Source organism: Chelonoidis abingdonii, chromosome 8, assembly GCF_003597395.2.
Source record: "Chelonoidis abingdonii isolate Lonesome George chromosome 8, CheloAbing_2.0, whole genome shotgun sequence".
Classification (NCBI taxonomy): domain Eukaryota; kingdom Metazoa; phylum Chordata; order Testudines; family Testudinidae; genus Chelonoidis; species Chelonoidis abingdonii.
In genome coordinates, this window is record NC_133776.1 from 33,742,265 (window position 1) to 33,762,618 (window position 20,354).

The following is a 20,354-nucleotide window of genomic DNA, read 5'->3' on the forward strand; positions in this document are numbered from 1 at the left end:
GCATGTGAAACTTGAAAGATAGGTAATGGTTGAAATGGAGAGTGACCAATAGAGAGTCCTCTGCTGATGCCACAAACAAAAAAAATACACGACAATACACTTTAGTACTAGTAAAAGTGCAGAAACAAGGTCACAAGGGAATACCACCAATACCAGAAACATAGCATGTTCAGCTTTGCTAGTGCTAAAATGAAACTGATCTTTGATACAGCTGTATCAAACTTTGATACGGATTAGGACATTCATTAGGGTGGAAATAAATAAATTAGGACACTTACCTTGTGAATTTCTACGTTATCACCTTCTTTTAATTTGATGGGATCAATTTCACAGGGTTTAGGGGACTCGCATATCTGAAACAATACAAATTAAAGCTTTTTGGTTAATTTTTTTAAGTGACAAAAAGCACAAAGATTAACCTGTTTACTATACCAATTTTTCCAACGTATTCAGATATGAAATAAATCAGCTAAAAAACAAGTCCTAGACCTGAAGGGCAAAATAGTAAATAGTGTCTCCACGTTCCAGAAGGAGGGGGCAGCATGCAAGGAGCCTACCCCATTCTTGTGAGTCTAGACAAGGACCAGTCACTGTGCTTTTAGGGCAAAGGACTACTCTGCCATGATGGACCTCCCTATCCCACGGTGCCCACCATTAGAATCACTGAACCTGGTTAGAGGGTTGTGCAACAACCATTGCTCTTATTCTGTTCTTGCTGAAATTCTGACTGACTGGTAGAATGTCTCAGGGAGCGTCTGTGGGGTGTGAAATGATAGCCTTGGACAAGCAACTTCACTCATAATACTTGGTATATAGATTAAAATATACTATATATGCTAAAAAACCATAACCTGGGGCACATGCTACTATAATTTCCAAGAACTTAGTATATTTTCTATATAAAAGAGCTATAGGAAAGTACGTATTGATGGGAGATGGCATCACAAAGAGTCTCATCATACTACTACAAATATCTGCAATAAGAGCCCCATACCTCATCTAGGACTGGCTTTAAAGTAACTTTTAGGTAGTGCTTTCCCACTATTTTCATCATCTCATCTAGACATCGAGTAGCTAAGGTGTTTCCTCTGAAGATTGTGTTTACTTCTCTGTAACAAAAAAGAGATTAAAGCATTTAAACTAAAAAGGCAATACATCTAAGGAACATTAGCATTAAATAGCAGTCATCTCTAATGCTTCTACTATATAAATACGTGTTTAGACAGGTGTTAGAAAACATTTAATATATTTAAACCAGAAATTGCCCACTGAGATTGAACATTTGGTATCCGAGAACATTGAGGTACAGACAAAGAAGCAATAACCCTACTCCCCACCCACACAATAAAAACTAGTTCCATTACTGCACTCATTCAAATTATCAACCTAACAAAATTTAAAATGTACAGTTTAGGACACTCTAAAATAAAGAAAAACCTCTATGCAGGTTGTGAGAAACACACATCCGGAGAAAATTCCAAAACAATGAACACATAGCTAAAGAATATGCTACTAAAGTATAGATTTAGTACTCTTCAGCCAATAAATATTTCACTTAAGGCTGTGCTTTGGATGTAGCTGTTGAATATAAATGTAAACCAGCTATATATTGAGTTGTAAAAGAGGTGGCTCCAGTTGGATAAATCCAACTTAATCCATTTTAAATTACAATGATCAATTATGATAAAAAAAATATGTGCACACTAAAAACGTTATGTAAGTTATATAAGAATTACACTTTTAAAAGTGTTAATGTTTTAAAATACAGCCAGATTCTTAAAATATAGATAAACTTAATCATTTGAAATCAAATGTTAATAACGTTTACCAACAAATATTTCAGCCGACACACAGAAACTGACAAAATAAATTATCATTGGTAACAGTTGGCCTGCAGCCCCCACAACCCTTCACCGCAGCTTGTGCCCATACGGATTGGTCAGAGAACCTTCTGCAGCCCTGCTGTCATGGGAGTGGGTCTTTGACAGTTGAGCTGCAGAGGGCTCCCTGCACAGCCACAGGGCTGGTAACATGGTAAATATGCAGACACAAGGTGGGGGAAAGGTTGCAGTCCTGCAGGGTGGAGCAGAGAATCCTAGCCAGCACTGCAAGGAGGATGGGCTAGATCCATTCAGCAGCAGAGACACCTCCCCCGCAGCCGGGGGGCTCATTCTGTCCTTTGCTCACAACAGGAATGTGGGAGTCATCCCTGAACATCAACTGTTCAGCAGCACCCTGCAGCCAGCAGCTTGTTGTCATCCTTACAATCCTGGCCAGAGATCTCTGCTCTGCAGGACCAGGACTGCAGCTTTCCCTGCACCTTGTGACCCAGTGTCTTGGGTCCTTTGGTCATGCAGGCAGCCCCTTACAGCCTCGCTGTCAGTGTGGAGAACCCCCTACAGGCCTACCATCAGTGATGCCCTAACCCTAACCCTCTTAATTTCCAGCAACTGTAAAAAGAAGTTAAAAAGCTAACCACTACAAATAGTTGAAATTAGAAAAAATAATACAATTTGAATTCTGTCAAGCCTAAACATAGGCCTGATTTTCTCACCCTACACAAAACTGGAATAAGTACACTTTTCAGAGGTGACCTCTGTGTTAATAGAATCTATTCCTTTCCCAGCTCCACAGCACATAACACCTCAGGGCCACTCCTGTATTCTCTGGGGGGCTATTGCAGTGTCTGTTACTTAATGTCCCCTGTCCTAAAATATGGATGCAGTGGATTGACCACTAGATATATGTAACTGCATACCAATAGGCCCTATTGTTGGCTCTCTCTGTGTCAGACCCCATGCTACCAGAAGTGGGTGGTTTAAACTTCCATGGTGCAGTTTTCAATATGCATAGAAGAGTGTCAACTCCACATGCATATGATCGCTACACTTATTCAACAAAACAGTATCCATGTCGCTTTTCGGCTCATACAGAAGTAAGATTTGGGCATAAATCTTTGAAAACAGAATCCAAATTGCAGACTAATGACCTATAAAATTTACAGAAAATGATCAAACTGATTCTTAGAAACAAAAAACCAAACAAACCCCATTTGCTACTGGACACTGTTATAGAATGTCATGTTTAGTTATGTAACAGCTCAAAGAAAAAACTACAGCCAAACCAACCCATGTAAAAACAGGGCTCTATGGGAATTCTGATCCTCAGCTAGAACAGTATTATCAAGCGATGTTACAATGAAATAATTCAATGGCAAGTGATTATATGTAGTCAGAGTTAACTTAAACTAGCGAAGAAATGAATAGTGACCATCAATCAAAAATTGATCATAAAATGATTTACAAAACTAAAAATAAAACACCCCGTGTTATCATGAAGTTATGGGAAGAGGAAACATACTGAGTGTCTTTCAAGTCTAGTTCAGCCACTGCAGTAACAAATGGTACTATCTTATGGTGGTGCAGCAATAGTCTTACAAGAGGCAAAACAGCATCATATTTATCTCGACACACTTCACCCAGAATGTAGGCAGCAGAAGCAGAGACCGGCTGTAACAAAAATAAAGGTGAAACCAAGACAAAAACAGTTTAACATACTATTTATACAGTCTAAACACAACCTGGAAAAGATTAGATCTCTCAGCAAGACCGCAGATACCACCGGTTTTGTAAGAAAACTTCACACTAGGCCAATTATAAGTCTACAAAAGAATCTTATTGAAAATAGATACTATCTGCTCAGAGTTGCTTAAGTACCTTCAAATACATTGACACCCACTATTAAAAATTCTACATTTATTCAATATTATAATATTTCTAAAGGGTTAGATTGCAGCTTTGCCCCAAGCCCCGAATAAATGGCAGCATGTGGTTGCATTGCTCAAGGGTCATATCCACGTACTTTCTTTTTTTAGCTCTCATCACAGTAGCATCTGGGCATTTCACAATCATTAATCATTTTTATCCTCACAACACCTCTATAAGGCAGAGAAGTGCTATTCCCATTTTATAGATAGGGAGCTGAGGCACAAGTCAGATTAAGTGATTTGCCCAGGATCACAAAGGAAATCTGTGGCTGAGCAACAAATTGAACCCAGGTCCTCAAATCCCAATCCAGTGCCTTATAAATTAGATCATCTGTCCTAGGGTACTCAGAGTCCAAATCTGGTCTCTGTCTCCCTCCCTTGCTCCAGGGAGTAACTGGTGAAAGCCTTGTAGCTGTTACAACAAAGCTGGAAGAGGGCAAAGTAGTCTGTACTGGCCAGGGCTAAGGGTAGGGACAGGTTGGGAGTCGAGGGGCTGCACACCCAGGAGGAGCAGGAACAGTGGCTTCACGGGCTGCTTACACAGTCATGGTACAGGTATACTACGGAGGAGAAGAGTCATGTCTCCTTACTCCCATAAAACAGCATGTGCAGAAGGTCATAACCTGGCCCTAGATCTGTTACCTGTTTCTTCTAAAACAAAAAGAAGTACCTGAACATCTGGTGATTTTAGCAGCAAATTTCTTAAAGAAACATAGTACTCAGATGGAAGTACATAGTCTTCAGTATAACAAACATTTAGTCTAAGTGATCCCAGATCATCAGTTTTAGAGGATTTGTTTCCATTTTCTCTTGGCTGTAGTAAGTACCTAAAATCAAGACAATTGTAAAATACTATGTTAAAAGTTACTGTTTAAGGAACCAGATTAGTGTCACAGTATGGCAAAATGACAAAGATCCAGTATATATTAACTCACCAGTCTGAATCCGGCCCTGCTGTCAATGGTTTTAACAAAGTTAAGATAAAAAAGACTTCAGAACTAGATATGGGTGATTAAAGGAATTTTTAAAAAAAAAATCTTTAACTGAAGGTGGGAGCATTCAGTAGTCCATCAGGACATAATACAAGGCATACATTTTCTCAGGTATTTTCTGCAGGTGAGAGTTATGTGGACTAATAGTATTTGTGGGACTAGGTGGAGAGAACAGGGATTGTTACAAATGCTGATACTAGTTTATTCAGCATTTTTAAAATCTGAATTCTCATTTTAAATCTAGGTTACATTTATTCTAATTACCCATTAATACTGCTACAAGATGAGTAGCATTCATCTGCAGAAATTACGGATGGTCTAGAATGAAACAAAAAAAATAGAGTAAAAAGTGAAAGCTGTGAAGAAAAATATTCAGTAGAGAATACATTACCCAAGCAAAAACTAGGATAAATTTTATTTTGGAAGTACACAATAGCAGCTATGGAAAAAATCATGTTATAATTACATTGTATATAAATTCAAAAATTGCAACCTGGAAAAGCAAAAACAAAGAGGCGAATCTGAAAATCTGGAAAACACAGGATTTTGTTCCCAGTCTCAAAATCCCAGAATTGCATTTTATTAAATAATAAAAAACTAGGACCCTGGGATTACTATGAGTCTAATATTGCTTTTCCCTATTATCACTGTATAATTATTACATGATTCTTGGCTTTTGTCTGTAAGTTAATTCTACGCCAACAGGTGGTGCAGTTGTACAAGTGACATTTTGATAAAGTAATTTCTTTATTGTGTCAAATAGTACAACTTTAACATCAAACACCACACACCAAGACTGTACTGATTTTCAAACATCTTGTACTAGTACACAATTGTATTTTAATGTTATTATTTTAATGTTAGATGCACCACACTTGAAGGTGTCATGCCAATGTACAGAGTGACTGATTCAGCCTCCATTGCAAATCAAGATTCTGAAAAATACTTATTTCCCCAGTACTCAGATTTGGAGGCACTCCCTTAACTTATGTCTGCTCTAGGCTGGCAGCTTTCTGGAAAGCCCCCAAAATGCTTTCTGCTGCTCTCCAAAAGCACAGGCAACATTTCTATAAATAAGGGTCTGTTAGCTATTTTTATAGGGTTTAAACTCTGTTAGTTAAAAATCTTTACTAATGGTCTAATTCAGCACCCTTCTTGTTTTGGGGATTTAAAGCACACATGTTGCAACTTTGGCAGGTTCCAGTATGGTTGGTGGATAAATTGTCCAATGTAACTCAGCTGGCTGCCTAGACATCAATCCCAGACACAGCCATATATGTTGAGGGGTTTCCCTCTGTCTCATGCAGCTGGTGGCTCCCGCTATCTTATCTCTCCTACCTTCAATGTGAAGGAGAGACTCCCACCTCCCACTCCCACTCCAGGTCCCTTGTCAGGCCTGAAGGTGTATAGGGTTCCTTCACGTTTCTAGACCCCTTGGCCATTGGTGCCAGATGAGCTCCACAATGGAACAACACCGTCTGGTAACCTCCAACTGGGTAATAGTTTACAATAATATTGAAGCATCTGCATTTAACCATACTACAACGTATGTGTTTTGTTGTTTTCATGCCCATATTAGTGAATTTGTGCTTTTGTTTCTCTGATGCATAACGGAGGCCTAAAAGATATTGTGTGTGTGTGTGTGTGTGAGAGAGAATCTCCCCCCACCCTTTGTCTTTAACATTAAAATTCAAGACTCATTTACCCTGTTAACAGAACTAATGGTGTGACATAGGAGCTACCAAGCAAGGCTATGTCTACGCTAGGAAAACTGGTTATTAGTTAACACGCAGCTACAACTGGAAAGACTAGACAATCATTCATCTCAGGTCTGTATAGTATTTAACTATATAGCTGGGTAATGACTATGAATTCCCTCAAGATGGAAAGGTACTCTAATTTGCTTTAGTTATATAATCTTCAAAATAAAAATGTATAATAGATAATCTGAAAATACAGATTCTGTATTTCACAGCTATTAACTGTTTTCCCCCCACTTTTCTCCCCCCCCCGCATCCATATTTTATTTATTCAAAAATAATGTGTAGGCGTAGGTGCACGCACACAGAGAAATTTCATAGATTATAAATTACAACTATTAGAAAGCAATGGCTTTTAAATTTCCCATCCTTTATTTCTGCCTGCAGATGTGTAGTTTTATAGGAAAAAAATAAAGATTTACACACACACAAAAAATATACCCTCATTAGTAAGCTAATCAGTGGAGCACCTGGAAGAAAATATTTTAAATTTAGCACCTGGCATATATGCTATATTACTGTATCTCAGAGGAACTACAGTAAGATTGTTTTTTCTTGCTGATATTCTATGATTCTATTTGAACCATGACTAAAAATTCTAATGTATACTATAAAAAATGGTTACGAACCTTTCTGGAAGTATTGTTCTTAGAGAGGTGTTGCATGTGTCCATTCCAATATAGGTGTTTGTGAGCCCAGAGCACGGTTGCCGGAAATTTCCCCCCCCCAGTGGCATCTGTCGGGTCAGCTTCAGTGCCCTCTGGTGCCATGTGCAGCACCAGGTATAGAGGACCCTGAGCCTCCTCAGTTTCTTTTTACTGAGCCACTCTGATAAGAAGAGAAGGAGGGCAGGTTTTGGAATGGACATATGCAACACGTCTTGAAGAACAAAACAGTTATAGAAAGGTTAGTACCTGCTTTTTTCTTCTTCGAGTGCTTGTACAAGTCCATTACAATGTAGGTGACTCAAGCAGTAGCATAGGAGATGGGCTCAGAATTCAAGAACAAGCTGACTGCAAGACTATGCAGTTCAAGTTAGCATTATCTCTGGTCTGCTAAGTGAGGGCATAATATGTTGAGAAAGTGTGCACCGAAGATCAGGTTGCTGCCCTGAATAGGGATTTATGCTAGGAAAATGGCCGAGGAGGCCTGTGATCTTGTGGAATGAGTGGTCAGGTAACCTGGAGGTAGAATGCCAGACAGCTCTTAACATGCACAAATGCCTGATGTAATCTAGGACAAGATTCTCTGGGCAGAGAAGGGAAGGCCTTTCATCTTTTCTGCTATTGCTATGAACAGCTGGGTTGATCTGCAAAACATCTTAGTTCTTTGTATATAGAATGCCAGGGCATGTCTAACATCCAAGGAGTTTAGACGTTGTTCCTCCCTACTCGCATGCAGCTTTGGGAGGAACACGGGTAGGAAGATTGTTTGACTGCAGTAGATTTGCAAAACCACTTTCAGGAGGAATGCCAGGTGTGGATGCAGTTGCACCTTATTCTTAAAGACAATCGTATAAGGGGGCTCTGATGTGAGGGCATGGATTTCCAAAACCCTTCTGGCCAAGGTGATGGACATTAAGGTGGCCACTTTACAGGAGAGGTGAACCAGCAAGCACATTGCCAGGAGCTCAAACGGGGACCTGTAAGAGCTTTGATAAGACAAGGTTTAGGTTCCAGGGAGGAACGGGCTCTCTTACCTGGGGGTATAACCTCTCCAGGCCTTTAAGAAAATAGATAGCCACCTTGTGTGAAAAGACAGACTGTCTGTTGACTGGGGATGGAAGGCCAATATCACTGCTAGGACGACGATGACTGAAGAAATAACCAGACCTTGTTGCTTCAGGTGCAAAAGATACTCCAATATGAGTTGCAATGAGGGCTGTGTGGGTGGAACTCTGCATTGGGAGGATCAGATAGATAGGCAGTAGAAAACCCTGCAAAAAGGATCCTAACAGAACTCAGGCTCTCTCTGAGCAAGCTTACTCCTCAGGATTCAGCCATGGAGTTTCCAAGCTGTCACATGAAGAGAATTGAGGTTTGAGTGGAGCAACCAACCGTGGTCTCAGGAAATCAGGTTCGCGTGTAGCAGAAGCAGGTGCAGGGTCTCCACCAAGAGGCCTAACAGGGCGGTGAACCATGCTGTCTGGACCATGCCAGGGCTATGAGAATGACCTGTGCCCGGTCCCACTTGATCTTCATCAGAATCTTGTGTATCATCGGGATAGGGGAAAAGGCGTAATACCAGTGATCTATCCATGATAGCAGGAAGGTGTCCATAAGAGACCCCTGCAAGGCCACAGCCCAGGAACAGAACTGGTGGCATTTCCTGTTGTCATGGGTAGCAAACAGGCCTATAACAGGAGTCCCCGACTGTTGGAAAATGCCCCTTGTCATGTCCAGCGAAAGGAACCATTCACGGTGAGAGAAGAAAGATCTGCTGAGGTGATCCACCAGCTGGCTCTATGTTCCCTGTAGGTACGATGCCTCAAGATGGATGGAATGCGTTATGTAGAACTCTCATAGCTGGATTGCTTTCCGGCACTGGGGGGAGGGACCTGGGGGGAAGAGCGAGCACCTCCCTGCCTGTTGATGTAGAATATGGCATTCGTGTTGTCCATAAGAACCAAAATGACTTTGTTCGTAATGTGGGGCAGGAATGCTTGGCAAACTGGGAACGACAGGCCTTCAGTCCCAACAGTCTGAAGTAATGTGGGTCCAAGCAATGAAGAAGTGGGACAGGCAGTTAAAAAACAGAGGGGTAAATTGTATCCTATACTGTGGGGCCTGAGATGTCAACCTTAAGCATCTTGTCAAAAAGAGTGTTTCGAGCTCCCTGAGTGTCTGGGGACAGCCTGCATCAGCCCTACTGTGGAAGCCAGTGGAGGTTATGAGAACATACAAACAGCCACACTGGGTCAGACCAAAGGTCCATCTAGCTAAGTATCCGGTCCTCTGACAGTAGCCAATGCCAGGTGCTCCAGAGGGAATGAACAGAACAGGTAAACATCAAGTGATCCATCCTGATGCCCATTTCCAGCTTCTGACAAACAGAAGCTAGGGACACTACTCCTGCCCATCTTGGCTAACAGTCATTGATAGATCTATCCTCCATGAATTTACCTAGTTCTTTTTTGAACCCTGTTATAGTCTCGGCCTTCACAACATCCTCTGGCAAGGAGTTCCACAGATTGACCTTGCGTTGTGTGAAAAAAATATTTTCTTTTAAAACAGCTGCCTATTAATTTCATTTGGTGCCTCTTAGTTCTTGTGTTGTGAGGAGTAAATAACATTTCCTTATTTACTTTCTCCACATCAGTCATGATATTATAGACCTCTATCATATCCCCCCTTAGTCTCTTTTCCAAGCTGAAAAGTCCCAGTCTTATTAAGAGACCTGTCTGGAGGCTTGACAAATTAGTAGGAAGTCTGTTGGGGCCTACAAAGCTTCCTAGATGCCGCTTGAGTTTACAACCTCAGGGATTTCAAGGTCGCCTTGGAGTCCTTAAGCCCATGGAGCCTAGCATCAGTTTGCACCAAAAAGAGGGAGGACCCTTCCAAGAGGAGATCTTGAAGGGTCTGTTGCACCTCCTGGGGAAAGCCGGATGACGGCAACCATGAGCTTCACTGCTGTGACCGTAGATCTGGCCACAGAATTGGCCACATTCAGGACTGCTTGTAAGGAGGCCTTTGCCATCGTTTTCCCTTCCCTGATCAGCAAGGAGAACTCCTGTCTGGTATCCTGAGGGAGCAAGTCCTTAAATTTTTGCATAGCCTCCCACATATTGAAGTCCTAGTGACCCAGCAGAGCCTGCTGGTTTGCTATGTGCAGCTGTAGTCCTTCCAGCCAAACACGACTAACTTTTTTGGATCCTTTGCCTTAGACATTGTGTCCCTGTCACATTCTCTCATTGGCAGCTGCTACCAACAGGGATCCTGGGAGAGGATGCAAGTACAGAAACTTGTAACCCCTGGCTGGTATGAAGTATTTCTGCTCCATATGCTTTGCTGTGGGAGGTAGGGAAGCAGGGGTGTGCCACACCACCTTACCTGGGTTCATGATAGCCTCATTAAGTGATAGAACCACCAAAGGACCCACTGCCCACAGAATGTCCAACAGGCAGAGTTGCCTCCTTGATCACCCGTCTGTATGCCTAGATTTGAGGACATTTGCTTTAACAAGTCTTGGTAAACCTTGTGATCATCTTGCGGAGTGGACATGCCCACCTCATATGGGGAAGAAGACGACAGGACCGGCCTCCACCTCTTCCTCCATATTGACCAGGACCTGCAGGGCTTCTTCTTGAGGCTTGGTACCAGAGTCTGGATTGGCGGTTGGAGGGGTCGGGGTGTCACATGGAAAAGCACCACATGCGCTCTGCTCTCTGAAGCCACTGAGTAGGAGCACCTCAAGAGTGTACCCTGAACTTTAGGGAACCCCCAAAGATTCCCAAAGGGCCACTGCAAGAGTGCTGGCCCCCAAGGACCCAGTGTCCAAGCCTTTGGTGGTACCACTGTGCTTGGGGCCCATGGTGGAGAAGGAATGTCCCGGGGAGTAATGTGGGCAGATGCAATGGGAAGGAAGAGTAGGATCTTACTGCTGACTCCGACGGAGAGCCCCGGCGTGGCAACCAGGGTGATGTGCACCCCCTTAGTGCCAGTGCCACGGTGAATCCTGTGATGAGGCTACTATGTGGGGTTTTCCCGCTAGAGGGCAGTCCTGGTACCGGATGGTGGCTGGTTCTTTGGCACTCAACAGTACTGGCAGTACAGAGTCCTGTATGGCTGGGGATGCAGGAACCAACAATGAAAGTACATTCCTGGCTGCCACAAATACTTCCCGAGTTGATAATACTGTGAACTGATTGGCATGCTGTCTGCCTGAGGGCAATGCTACGTATGCAGGAGTCAGTAGAGCCTGTGTAGGTACTGGAACTGCTGGTATTGGCTGTTGTGGTACTGGGGTGGAAGAGTGACCTGACGTGGATCTCACCTCTGTTCCAGTCCCCATTCCTGCTGGACTTTGGCACTAGGGATTGACACTTCTTCAGCTGCTTCTTATGTTTGTTTCTTCTTGGGCATTGGGGGTGAGGACTCATGATCAGTGGGAGGAGCACTCCACACCAAAACTGAAGTACTTGGTGTGGAGTTTGAGTGTGGCTCTGAAGTGGGTTTCAAGGCTGCCTCCATGAGAAAGACTTTCAGTTTCACCTCCTGGTCCTTTCTGGTGTGAGGTTTGAAGTCCCTGCAGATCTGGCAGTGGTTCTTTCTATGAGACATCCAAGAACTTGAAACAACTTGAATACAGGTTGCTCAATGGCATCAACTTCCCATAGGAAGCATAGGGCTTGAAGCTGGGTAACTGAGGCATGCCTCAGCACCGGGGAGTGGACAAATCTCATTAAGCGCAAAGGAGTCCAACAACTTAATAAATAATACTAATAAACCTATTGCTACTATAACTATACATACTGGAAAGAAGAAAAATAGCAGAAAAACTACTGGAAAGTTAGCCCGAGGCAATGAGAATAGTTCCAGAGGTTGTAAAGAGCGATAAAAAGGGTCCACAGGGTCCTTTATACTGGTGGTATGAGCATGCAGCACCAGAGGGCACTGTGGAGCCAACCTGATGGAGATGACTAAGGGAAAAAATTCTGGCAACTGTGCTTGGGGTGTGCACACAGCTACACTGGAATGGACATGAGCAAGCCCTTGAACAACATATACTTTCTGCATTAAGGAAGTCAGTGTAGGATGAGGTGGGCTAACTATGGCCCGCAGGCCAAATCCAGCCAGCCAGCTGTTTTAATCTGGACCTCAAGCTCCCGCTGGGAAGTGGAGTCTGGGGCTTGCCCCGCTCTGGCGCTGCAGCTGGGGAGCAGGGTCAGGGGCTGCTGCACTTGGATCCCAGAAGCAGCAGCATGGCCCCCTTCTGGCTCTGACGTGTAGGCGAAACCAGGGTGCTCTGCTCTGCACGCTGACCCCACCCAAAGCACCACCCCTGCAGCTCCCATTGGCCAGGAACCGCAGCCAATGGGAGCTGCAGGGGCAGTGCCTGAGGACGGTGCAGCATGCAGAGCTGCCTGGCCACGCCTCCTCGTAGGAGTCGGAGAAGGGACCTGCTGCTGCTTCTGGGAGCTCCTTGAGGTAAGCACCGCCCAGAACCTGCACCCCGAGCCTCTCCTCGCACCTCAACCCCTTCCCACCCTCTAAATCCCTCAATCCCAGCCCAGAGCACCCTCCTGCACCCCAAACCCCTCATCCCCAGCCCTACCTCAGAGCCCACAACTCTAGCCGGAGCCCTCACTCCCCCGCCCGAGCCTGGAGCCCCTCCCGCACCCTGAACTCCTCATTTCTGGCCCCATCCTGGAGCCCACACCCCCAACTAGAGCTCTCACTCCCTCCCTTACCCCAATCCCATCTTCGTGAGCATTCATGGCTTGCCATACAATTTCTATTCCCAGATGTGGCCCTCAGGCCAAAATGTTTGTCCACCCCGATACAGGATCAAGTTTTCTTTTGGTCCCTTATTTCTCACCATGCTTGGAAGGAATCATTTCCTAACGTTTTCACTGGAACCTTAATTTCTCCTAGGAAGACATCTTGCACCAGGTTTCCATTGTTCCACAGGTCAATCCTGAAAGTTAAGAACATTCTTTTAAATCTTCTAGTAAATTATAAGGATAAAAACCACCAGATTTCAGATCAACAACAACCACCTTGCATCACTAATTCAGCATGCATGCAGACAGGAAATATTAGAATTGTCATACCAATCTAGTAAGGTCAAGAGGAACTCGAATGGCTTATTAAACCCAGAAAAGGCAGCCATGGAAACAAATTTAGACAGTGAAAGTTAGAAATCACAGACTTTACATCAGTAAAACATAGTGATACTGGTTGATGCGTTTTCTATTTTGAACAAAAATATAAAATGAAATTTCTGCATTTCCTTTTCAGGTGTTTGCAGTGAACTTTTACCAGTGTACTTATATCCCTATTTTACTGCTGCAAGTAAAACTTGGACAGACTGCCATACCACACTGACACATGCGCTTGTTTTTTTTTTCAGACAATGGCTTGAATTTTCAAAACCTAAAGAGCTATCACTCCAAAGACATGCACCTGGCTTGGACTCTATTACTTCTTACCTCTGACATTTCTTTTAGACAGCAGATATGTTAAGAACAAACAAAAAAAAAAATTAAAGCTAGAGTTGTTGGGGCATAATTGCTTTTCTATATACATTTTCATCTATAATCCTACACACTGTACAAACTGATGGGTCACATTAGCAAGAACAGACTTAGAAATGAGTGAGAAGTTAGTACTTTAATGATTAAAATTTACACTAAATTCTCTGTTTTGGTGCCAGCTATGAAATGATCACTAACACTCAAGTTGTGCCCTCAATTCCTCTCTGAGGTCGGGCATGTATGTGTGCATGTGCAAAGCTTATGAGGCTAAGTGGGGTGCTCTGAAACACTGCCTGTGCAGTACAAAGGCAGGCAAACTATTTTAAAGTATGCAGGAGTAGAAAGGGGAAATATGCTGTAAGGGGCTTCTTATATCTGCTAGTGGAAGGTATTGTGTGTTCCACCAAACATGCTGCCAGATACTAGCAGACATGTAGGAGGCTAGTTCCTCTCCAGGCCCCCAACATAATTTACTCTATCCTTGGAGCTACTGGGTGGACTAGATGCCTCACTTTTCTTGAATTTTTGGTGCTAGGGTCAGCATTTGGATTGATTTCTGCACGAGCATGTTGGGAGTGAAGGGCTCTTTGTACCGCTTACAACCCAGTGCAGGGCATCCTGAGTTTAGCTCCAAATGTATACACTACAGAAAATCCACTATTCTATGAAGTAATCGGGGACTGAGGAGAGATCAAAAAAATTAATAAAATTGAACATCTCAAAATTACAGTATGTACAGCGTACCAGTTGCAGTATGGCACATTGCATTGCTTTTTGTCCTTCAAAAATCCCCCGTGACTTCCAATGCATTGAAGGCATCAGAACATGAGAAGATAGCCACTTGTTCTCCATTGACACCACTTTTGTTATCTAATTCCCTCACACACACACCCCCAATCATGAAAAATGGTTTGTGTAACTGGTTGTACATAAGATTGGCGTTTCTAAAATGGAGGTTCTGCTGTACTAAGTAAAGAATCTAGGTTCAGAAAAAAAGGATTTTGTTTTCATTGACATTAAACAAGTATTGTACACTTGCCAGGGAATAAATATTAAGGAAACATAGGACTTTCCATAAGATAAGCTATCTGAAGTTTGAATAAACATTTTAATTACATTAATAATTTTCTCAGATACTCACAATAGTTTACAATTTCATTTTTAGAATCAAAAAAGTTTAAGGATTTTATTTCTGAAATTGGATGAATCTTCTTTGTAAACTTGAACACTAGTTTTATGCAGCCACACTATATCCAAATAAAGAAATATTATGGCATAAAGATTTTAATATACTTTATAGAAATTGATATTAAATATATAATCTCAAGAACATACCTGACTTCCAGCTTCTCTATGTCTTCCTCTTCTACCTGAAACTGGGACTTTTTGGTATAGCTACTGGACCTGGTTACCTGTAAGTAAAATTCCTCTATGATTTTTCTCCTTCAGCCTGGTTTTTAAATTACAAATCTTCCGTATCTACTGTAAAATCTTTGCTTTTTTATTATATTATATTAGTCCTGAAAACAAATTTCTGAAAGTTGTAAGATATTAATTATGCATCATAAACTGATATACACTGAGGAGACAACCACAAAAAGCCCACTGTTCCCTCTCCCACATCACACAATTTTAACTGCATATTTTAGAATCTCTTCTTTCACTTCCAGATCAGTTTTGTGCTCAGTTTACTGCATTTCTAGATAGGATACTCTGTAGTTTACATGAGTCTAAACCATAAAATTATGTAATTGCTTTGTAACCACTTAGTTGCAACATTTTAATTCACAGAAAAATTTAATCTGGTATTTCATAAGGTAGAACATGAGCCAAAACAAACTATAGGCCTGACTCTGCAAGCACTCCAATCATCCATTTCTTATTGAAATCAATGGGAGTTTCAAAAGCAGAGTTCTCACAGGATCAGAACCTATATGCAAAGCACTGAATTACCTATTACTGTCACAGTATTGATTTTTAAAAATTCACTACTTTCACATAGCTTGTTAACTTGAAAATAAGGGATATATATTTTACTGCCTATTTTCTTTTCACAATATAAAATGAAAAGCAGAACACAAAATGGAAAACAAAGATAGTGGAACCATCTTAAAGGGCCAAATTTTGGCCCCCTGCACCAAAGCTGAAGCAAGCCAAGCTTGGCGTGAGAGTTCTGCAGTGGTCAGAGGAGGAATATCCACCAGTTTCCATGCTTTAGCTCACCCCAAAACTGTGAGAGAGTAGAGGAAGTCACCACAGATTCCTGCTCCTAAGCATGGTATTTACCAGCTCTGTTGCCTTCAGGGCTCCCAGACTTGTGTGTAGCTTGTGTCAGGATTTGTCCCATAGTAACTCATTTTGTTTACAGAAAAACACCCTTCTACCTAAAGACTCGCTACAGCCAGAATTCTATTTTGCACATTGCAATGCATTAAAGCAGTTTCAGTCTATTTCACCAAGAACTGTATAAAATAACCCATACACTACCAGTGATGCACCTCAATACGGATATTCCAAGCCCAGGACTCTCTAACAGAATTCCAAGAAGTATATTGATCTTCTGATGAAGACAAAGGAGATGAGGCTAGGTCCAAAAACTTAATGTCGTTTGTTTTTGGAGACAGGATTTGATCCCAAGGCTCAAGGAGCAAAAAGTTAAAGCATTCACTTATTCTACCTAGAGAACGACCTAAAAATCACTGATCACCCTGTTAAATTACTGTACTGACTATACACAGCCAAAACCTGATTTTTTTTTTACTCAGTGCTCTGAAAGATGTTAAAATAAAGAGCCACATATTATTTTTATTTATTTATATATATTATATATATTTATATTTTCATTCATACTTCAGTCTGTAATCCGAACTGCAACTGATGGCAGCCAACCAAGGGCAATAAATAGCTCTTACATTTGTGACTATGAAACTAACACCTCTCACTAGGTAGTAGTTGAATGGGATTGCTGTGGTCTTTCACCCTGTTACAAATGAAGGTGACAATTTATTATGGAGAAGCTTGCATTTACTTCAAGAGACCCTCTTGTGGCTAGCTCAAAAAACAAAAACAAAAAGAGGTGCATGAGAGAAACAGGCCTGCAACAACACGATTTGACAGTTTAAATTTTAAGAGACGTTAGTTACCTCAAAATAAAATGTTTCATTAAACTGTGGATTGCTCGTTTTCTTCTTGACTTTTGTCTTCTTTTGGTCATTCCTGTTTCAACGTGGTACAGTTTTACCATATAGAATTTAAACACACAATTATTAAAACATTCTATTGTCAAGAAAGGACGCCCATTCAACTCTCAGGCCCAGAACATCAAATATATTTAGGTGTCTTACTCCCATTAATTTCAATGGAAGATAGGTCCCTAAATACCTTTGAGATTTGTAGATATACTGGGTAATTATGTAAGTATCAAGGTCATTTAAGATGTCACCTGATATAATGAAAAATGTTGGAGAAAAAGTTAATACACATTCACAGCATGGTTTGAAAAGCTAAACAGTAATCTTCAAAAGCTGTACCTATTTACATATATATGTCACTGGGAGGTGGTCATATTTAGTTTACCATTTACATTTTAGTTCACAAACAAAAGCAACATGAAATGGGTAGAGGTTGATGCCGATTAAAACAGGGTGGATTTGATTTAAATCACTAGTTAGAAAGGCTCGATTTAATCATGGTTTTCTACATAAAAGTACATTCTTGTTGGTTTTTATAACCTTAATACATATTCTTCACAACTCAGAGACAGATGTAGGTTTCATTTTTAGAAGGTACACACGATATATTTTTAAACAGTGATTTTTTCTGGAAACTTTTCAGATTAGTTTTACAGCTATAGCAGAAAATGAATGATTGTTTGGTTATTTCATTTACCAAAGGTGACTGAAGCAGATATTTATGAAGTCATTGGAAGGTGAGCTATCTCCAGTTCAACAGATCAATCATTAATATATGGAGGATTTTCTTGCCATGCTGTATTACGAGGAGATCATCATCAGACATTTAAATTGTTTTATTTAACTAAAATAACAACATTAAGTATTCTGGATTTTTCTTCTTCAACAGCAAACAAATAATATTTTAACAAAACAAACATAAGTCCCTCATTTCTCACATTTATCTCCAGACTTCTTTTCTTTGTCCAGATCTAATCCACTCCACACAATCTTCTATTCATTGAACTTTTTGAAACTTCGCACTTTTAGAGAGAGGTAAGGGATTGACTTTGTGTACACAAATTTGCACAGGGACAATAGAGTTGAGGTCTGTTATTTCTCACCTCTCTGTATTATTTATTTTAAAATATTTTTGCTGTTAACAAGCATGTTACTGCTGGGGAGACAAATCCACAGTTTGAGAACTGCAAAACTAAGCATCTCTGATGGTATCCTCTACATCAGTGGTGCCCAACCCTTTTCATCTGGTGGGCGCCAGGCGATGAGCCATGGAGGACCGTGGCGGTGGATGACCACCCACCGAAATATCGCCAACAAGCGACAACGTCAATAGGCATTGCCACCGAAATGCCGCCAACAAGCAGCGTCATCCAGAGGCGGCGCTGCTGAAATACCACCGAAAATCAGTGGCATTTCGGCGGCAGCGCCTCTGGATGACGCAGTTTGTCGGAGGCATTTTGGCGGATGCTCCTCCACCAACCAGTACATCGGCACACTCAGATGCCCCGGCCAGTGCCATGATGCCTGCGGGCACTGCGTTGGGGACCCCTGCTTTAGACTGAGCACTGAGTCCCACTGGGTAGCTAGAAAGATTAACCTAAATAATCTATACAGAAGCCTATGGAACCCCATAAGATTGGGTACCTAATGAACTATTGGAACTCATTTACAAAAAACTTTAATTAAACATTACATGAATATAGTGTCTCATACTATAGAATCAATAATCTCTATTCCACGATGAGATATCTTTGAGCTGTAACGCATCTATCTTTAGACAGTTTCCTCAAAAAACATTTTATCAAAAAAATCCAATTAAAAAAAAATTTTTTTTTTTTTTAAATCACTGATTTTTATCCACCCTGGATTAAAATTTGGAATGGACAGGAACAATTTTTGTGCATCTGCCTCCACATAAGAAATGCTCAGTGTTCCTTCTCCATCCCTTCCTCCTGCTTCATTCCTGTTCTATTTTAAGTGGTGATGTACATTGTTACTATAACCACATAATATTGCCTCCTTTCTTCCCAGTGATGGAACATGTAACTTTCAAGAACTGCTCAGATACTAAGTATTTCCTTGAAATAAAATAAAATAAAATAAAATAAAACGTCCCTGTTAATTCTAAAGTAAGGCAGACAGATAGAAAAAAAAAAATCACTAAGAATACTTTATGTAAATAAGTGTTCTATTTACTTCTCATCCCAGCTAACAATTCCTGCTCAATACAGTGCTCAGTGAGAAGCACAGCAACTATTATTTTTTGCTTTTAAATAGGTTTAATATGGTCTTTAACAGACTTGACTTATAACATACATAGCATATGTTCTTATACCATGGACAACCTTAGCCTGTAAAGAAATTTTCAGTGTAAGTAAAATTAACAGAGAAAAAGTTGTGTTACATAAGACTATGTACCTATATATTGTTCAGTGCTGTTTCTATATTGACAGAAGTTTGTGTAGAACACGTACACTATATCGTAAGAAACTGGTGGGGGAAAATAAAGATTGTTCTCTTCAACACTAAAATCCATCCATCCAATTACTTTAACAACTATATATTTGAACACTTTGGTCCAGAGGACATACCTGTCCTCTTTCCTAATTTAGGACAGCACTTAGAAATACTGAATTTGCAATATAATTCAACAAATGTTACCTAGAAGGACCCATAAGAGACACCGTTGCATAAGGGTCACAATTCTGTCCATTTACAAGAGGCAATCCATGGCATTCCTTTATGCTAAAACGAAGAGAAACAAAGACTTAGTGAATCAATGTATCATTAACAATTTTTGGCCAGCTGAAAAATTCTTTCCTTTTAAATCAAAGACGACACTTCAAATCAAACCAATAAAGAGTTAACATGAGCCAGTACATTGTTTCAGCACAACAATGATTAATATATCTGAAGTATACTGAATTCCACATGGAGCCACACTACATACAACTGTTAAGATGAGTTCCTGTCTGCATCCTGTAGAACTTGCCCATACCAGTATTGCCCTGGCCTCTTCTTTTGTCATTCAGTGTTGAATGCGTTCTACAACAATATGCACTACCTCACCTTCTGGGGGCGAGGCCAGACTTTTTGGCACCTGCTCCCCTACTTGGTGTAAATGTTGCTTGTGCCAATCAGAAACGAACACACACAGGTTTTGGGCCCGTCCCCTATGACACTTCTGTGATGTCATAGTAGGTACTTTAGGTCGCCCTGCCATGTGCAGGCAGGGAGAGGAGAAAGAAAAACGAATCCTGTGTATCCTGTGTACCCCCGTAACCGAGCCTGATCACCTCGAAGCCTCTCTCTCAGCTCACGTGTTTCAAACAGAGTTTCTACGTTTGCCGGTCGTTATGCGTTGGTTTGTATTTGTAAGTATCAGTTATTACTAAATGCTGCATCTTTGTTTATATATATTGTTAGTAGATATTTTAGTCATTGTGTGTT

At 41.2% G+C, this 20,354-nt stretch overlaps 1 protein-coding gene across 2 annotated transcripts in view; it reads right to left on the reverse strand.

Moving 5' to 3' along the window:
• Window positions 1-20,354, reverse strand: part of RASA2 (RAS p21 protein activator 2) — a 114,723-nt gene that overhangs the window by 30,202 nt on the left and 64,167 nt on the right. For both annotated transcript variants that reach the window (XM_075068494.1, XM_075068495.1), the window contains 8 exons: window positions 19,566-19,649; window positions 16,857-16,929; window positions 15,049-15,125; window positions 13,056-13,154; window positions 4,437-4,593; window positions 3,361-3,509; window positions 995-1,109; window positions 279-353 (listed from right to left, as the gene is read on the reverse strand). In XM_075068494.1, the coding sequence (XP_074924595.1) occupies window positions 279-353; window positions 995-1,109; window positions 3,361-3,509; window positions 4,437-4,593; window positions 13,056-13,154; window positions 15,049-15,125; window positions 16,857-16,929; window positions 19,566-19,649 (829 nt within the window). The remainder of the gene's footprint in view (window positions 1-278; window positions 354-994; window positions 1,110-3,360; window positions 3,510-4,436; window positions 4,594-13,055; window positions 13,155-15,048; window positions 15,126-16,856; window positions 16,930-19,565; window positions 19,650-20,354) is intronic.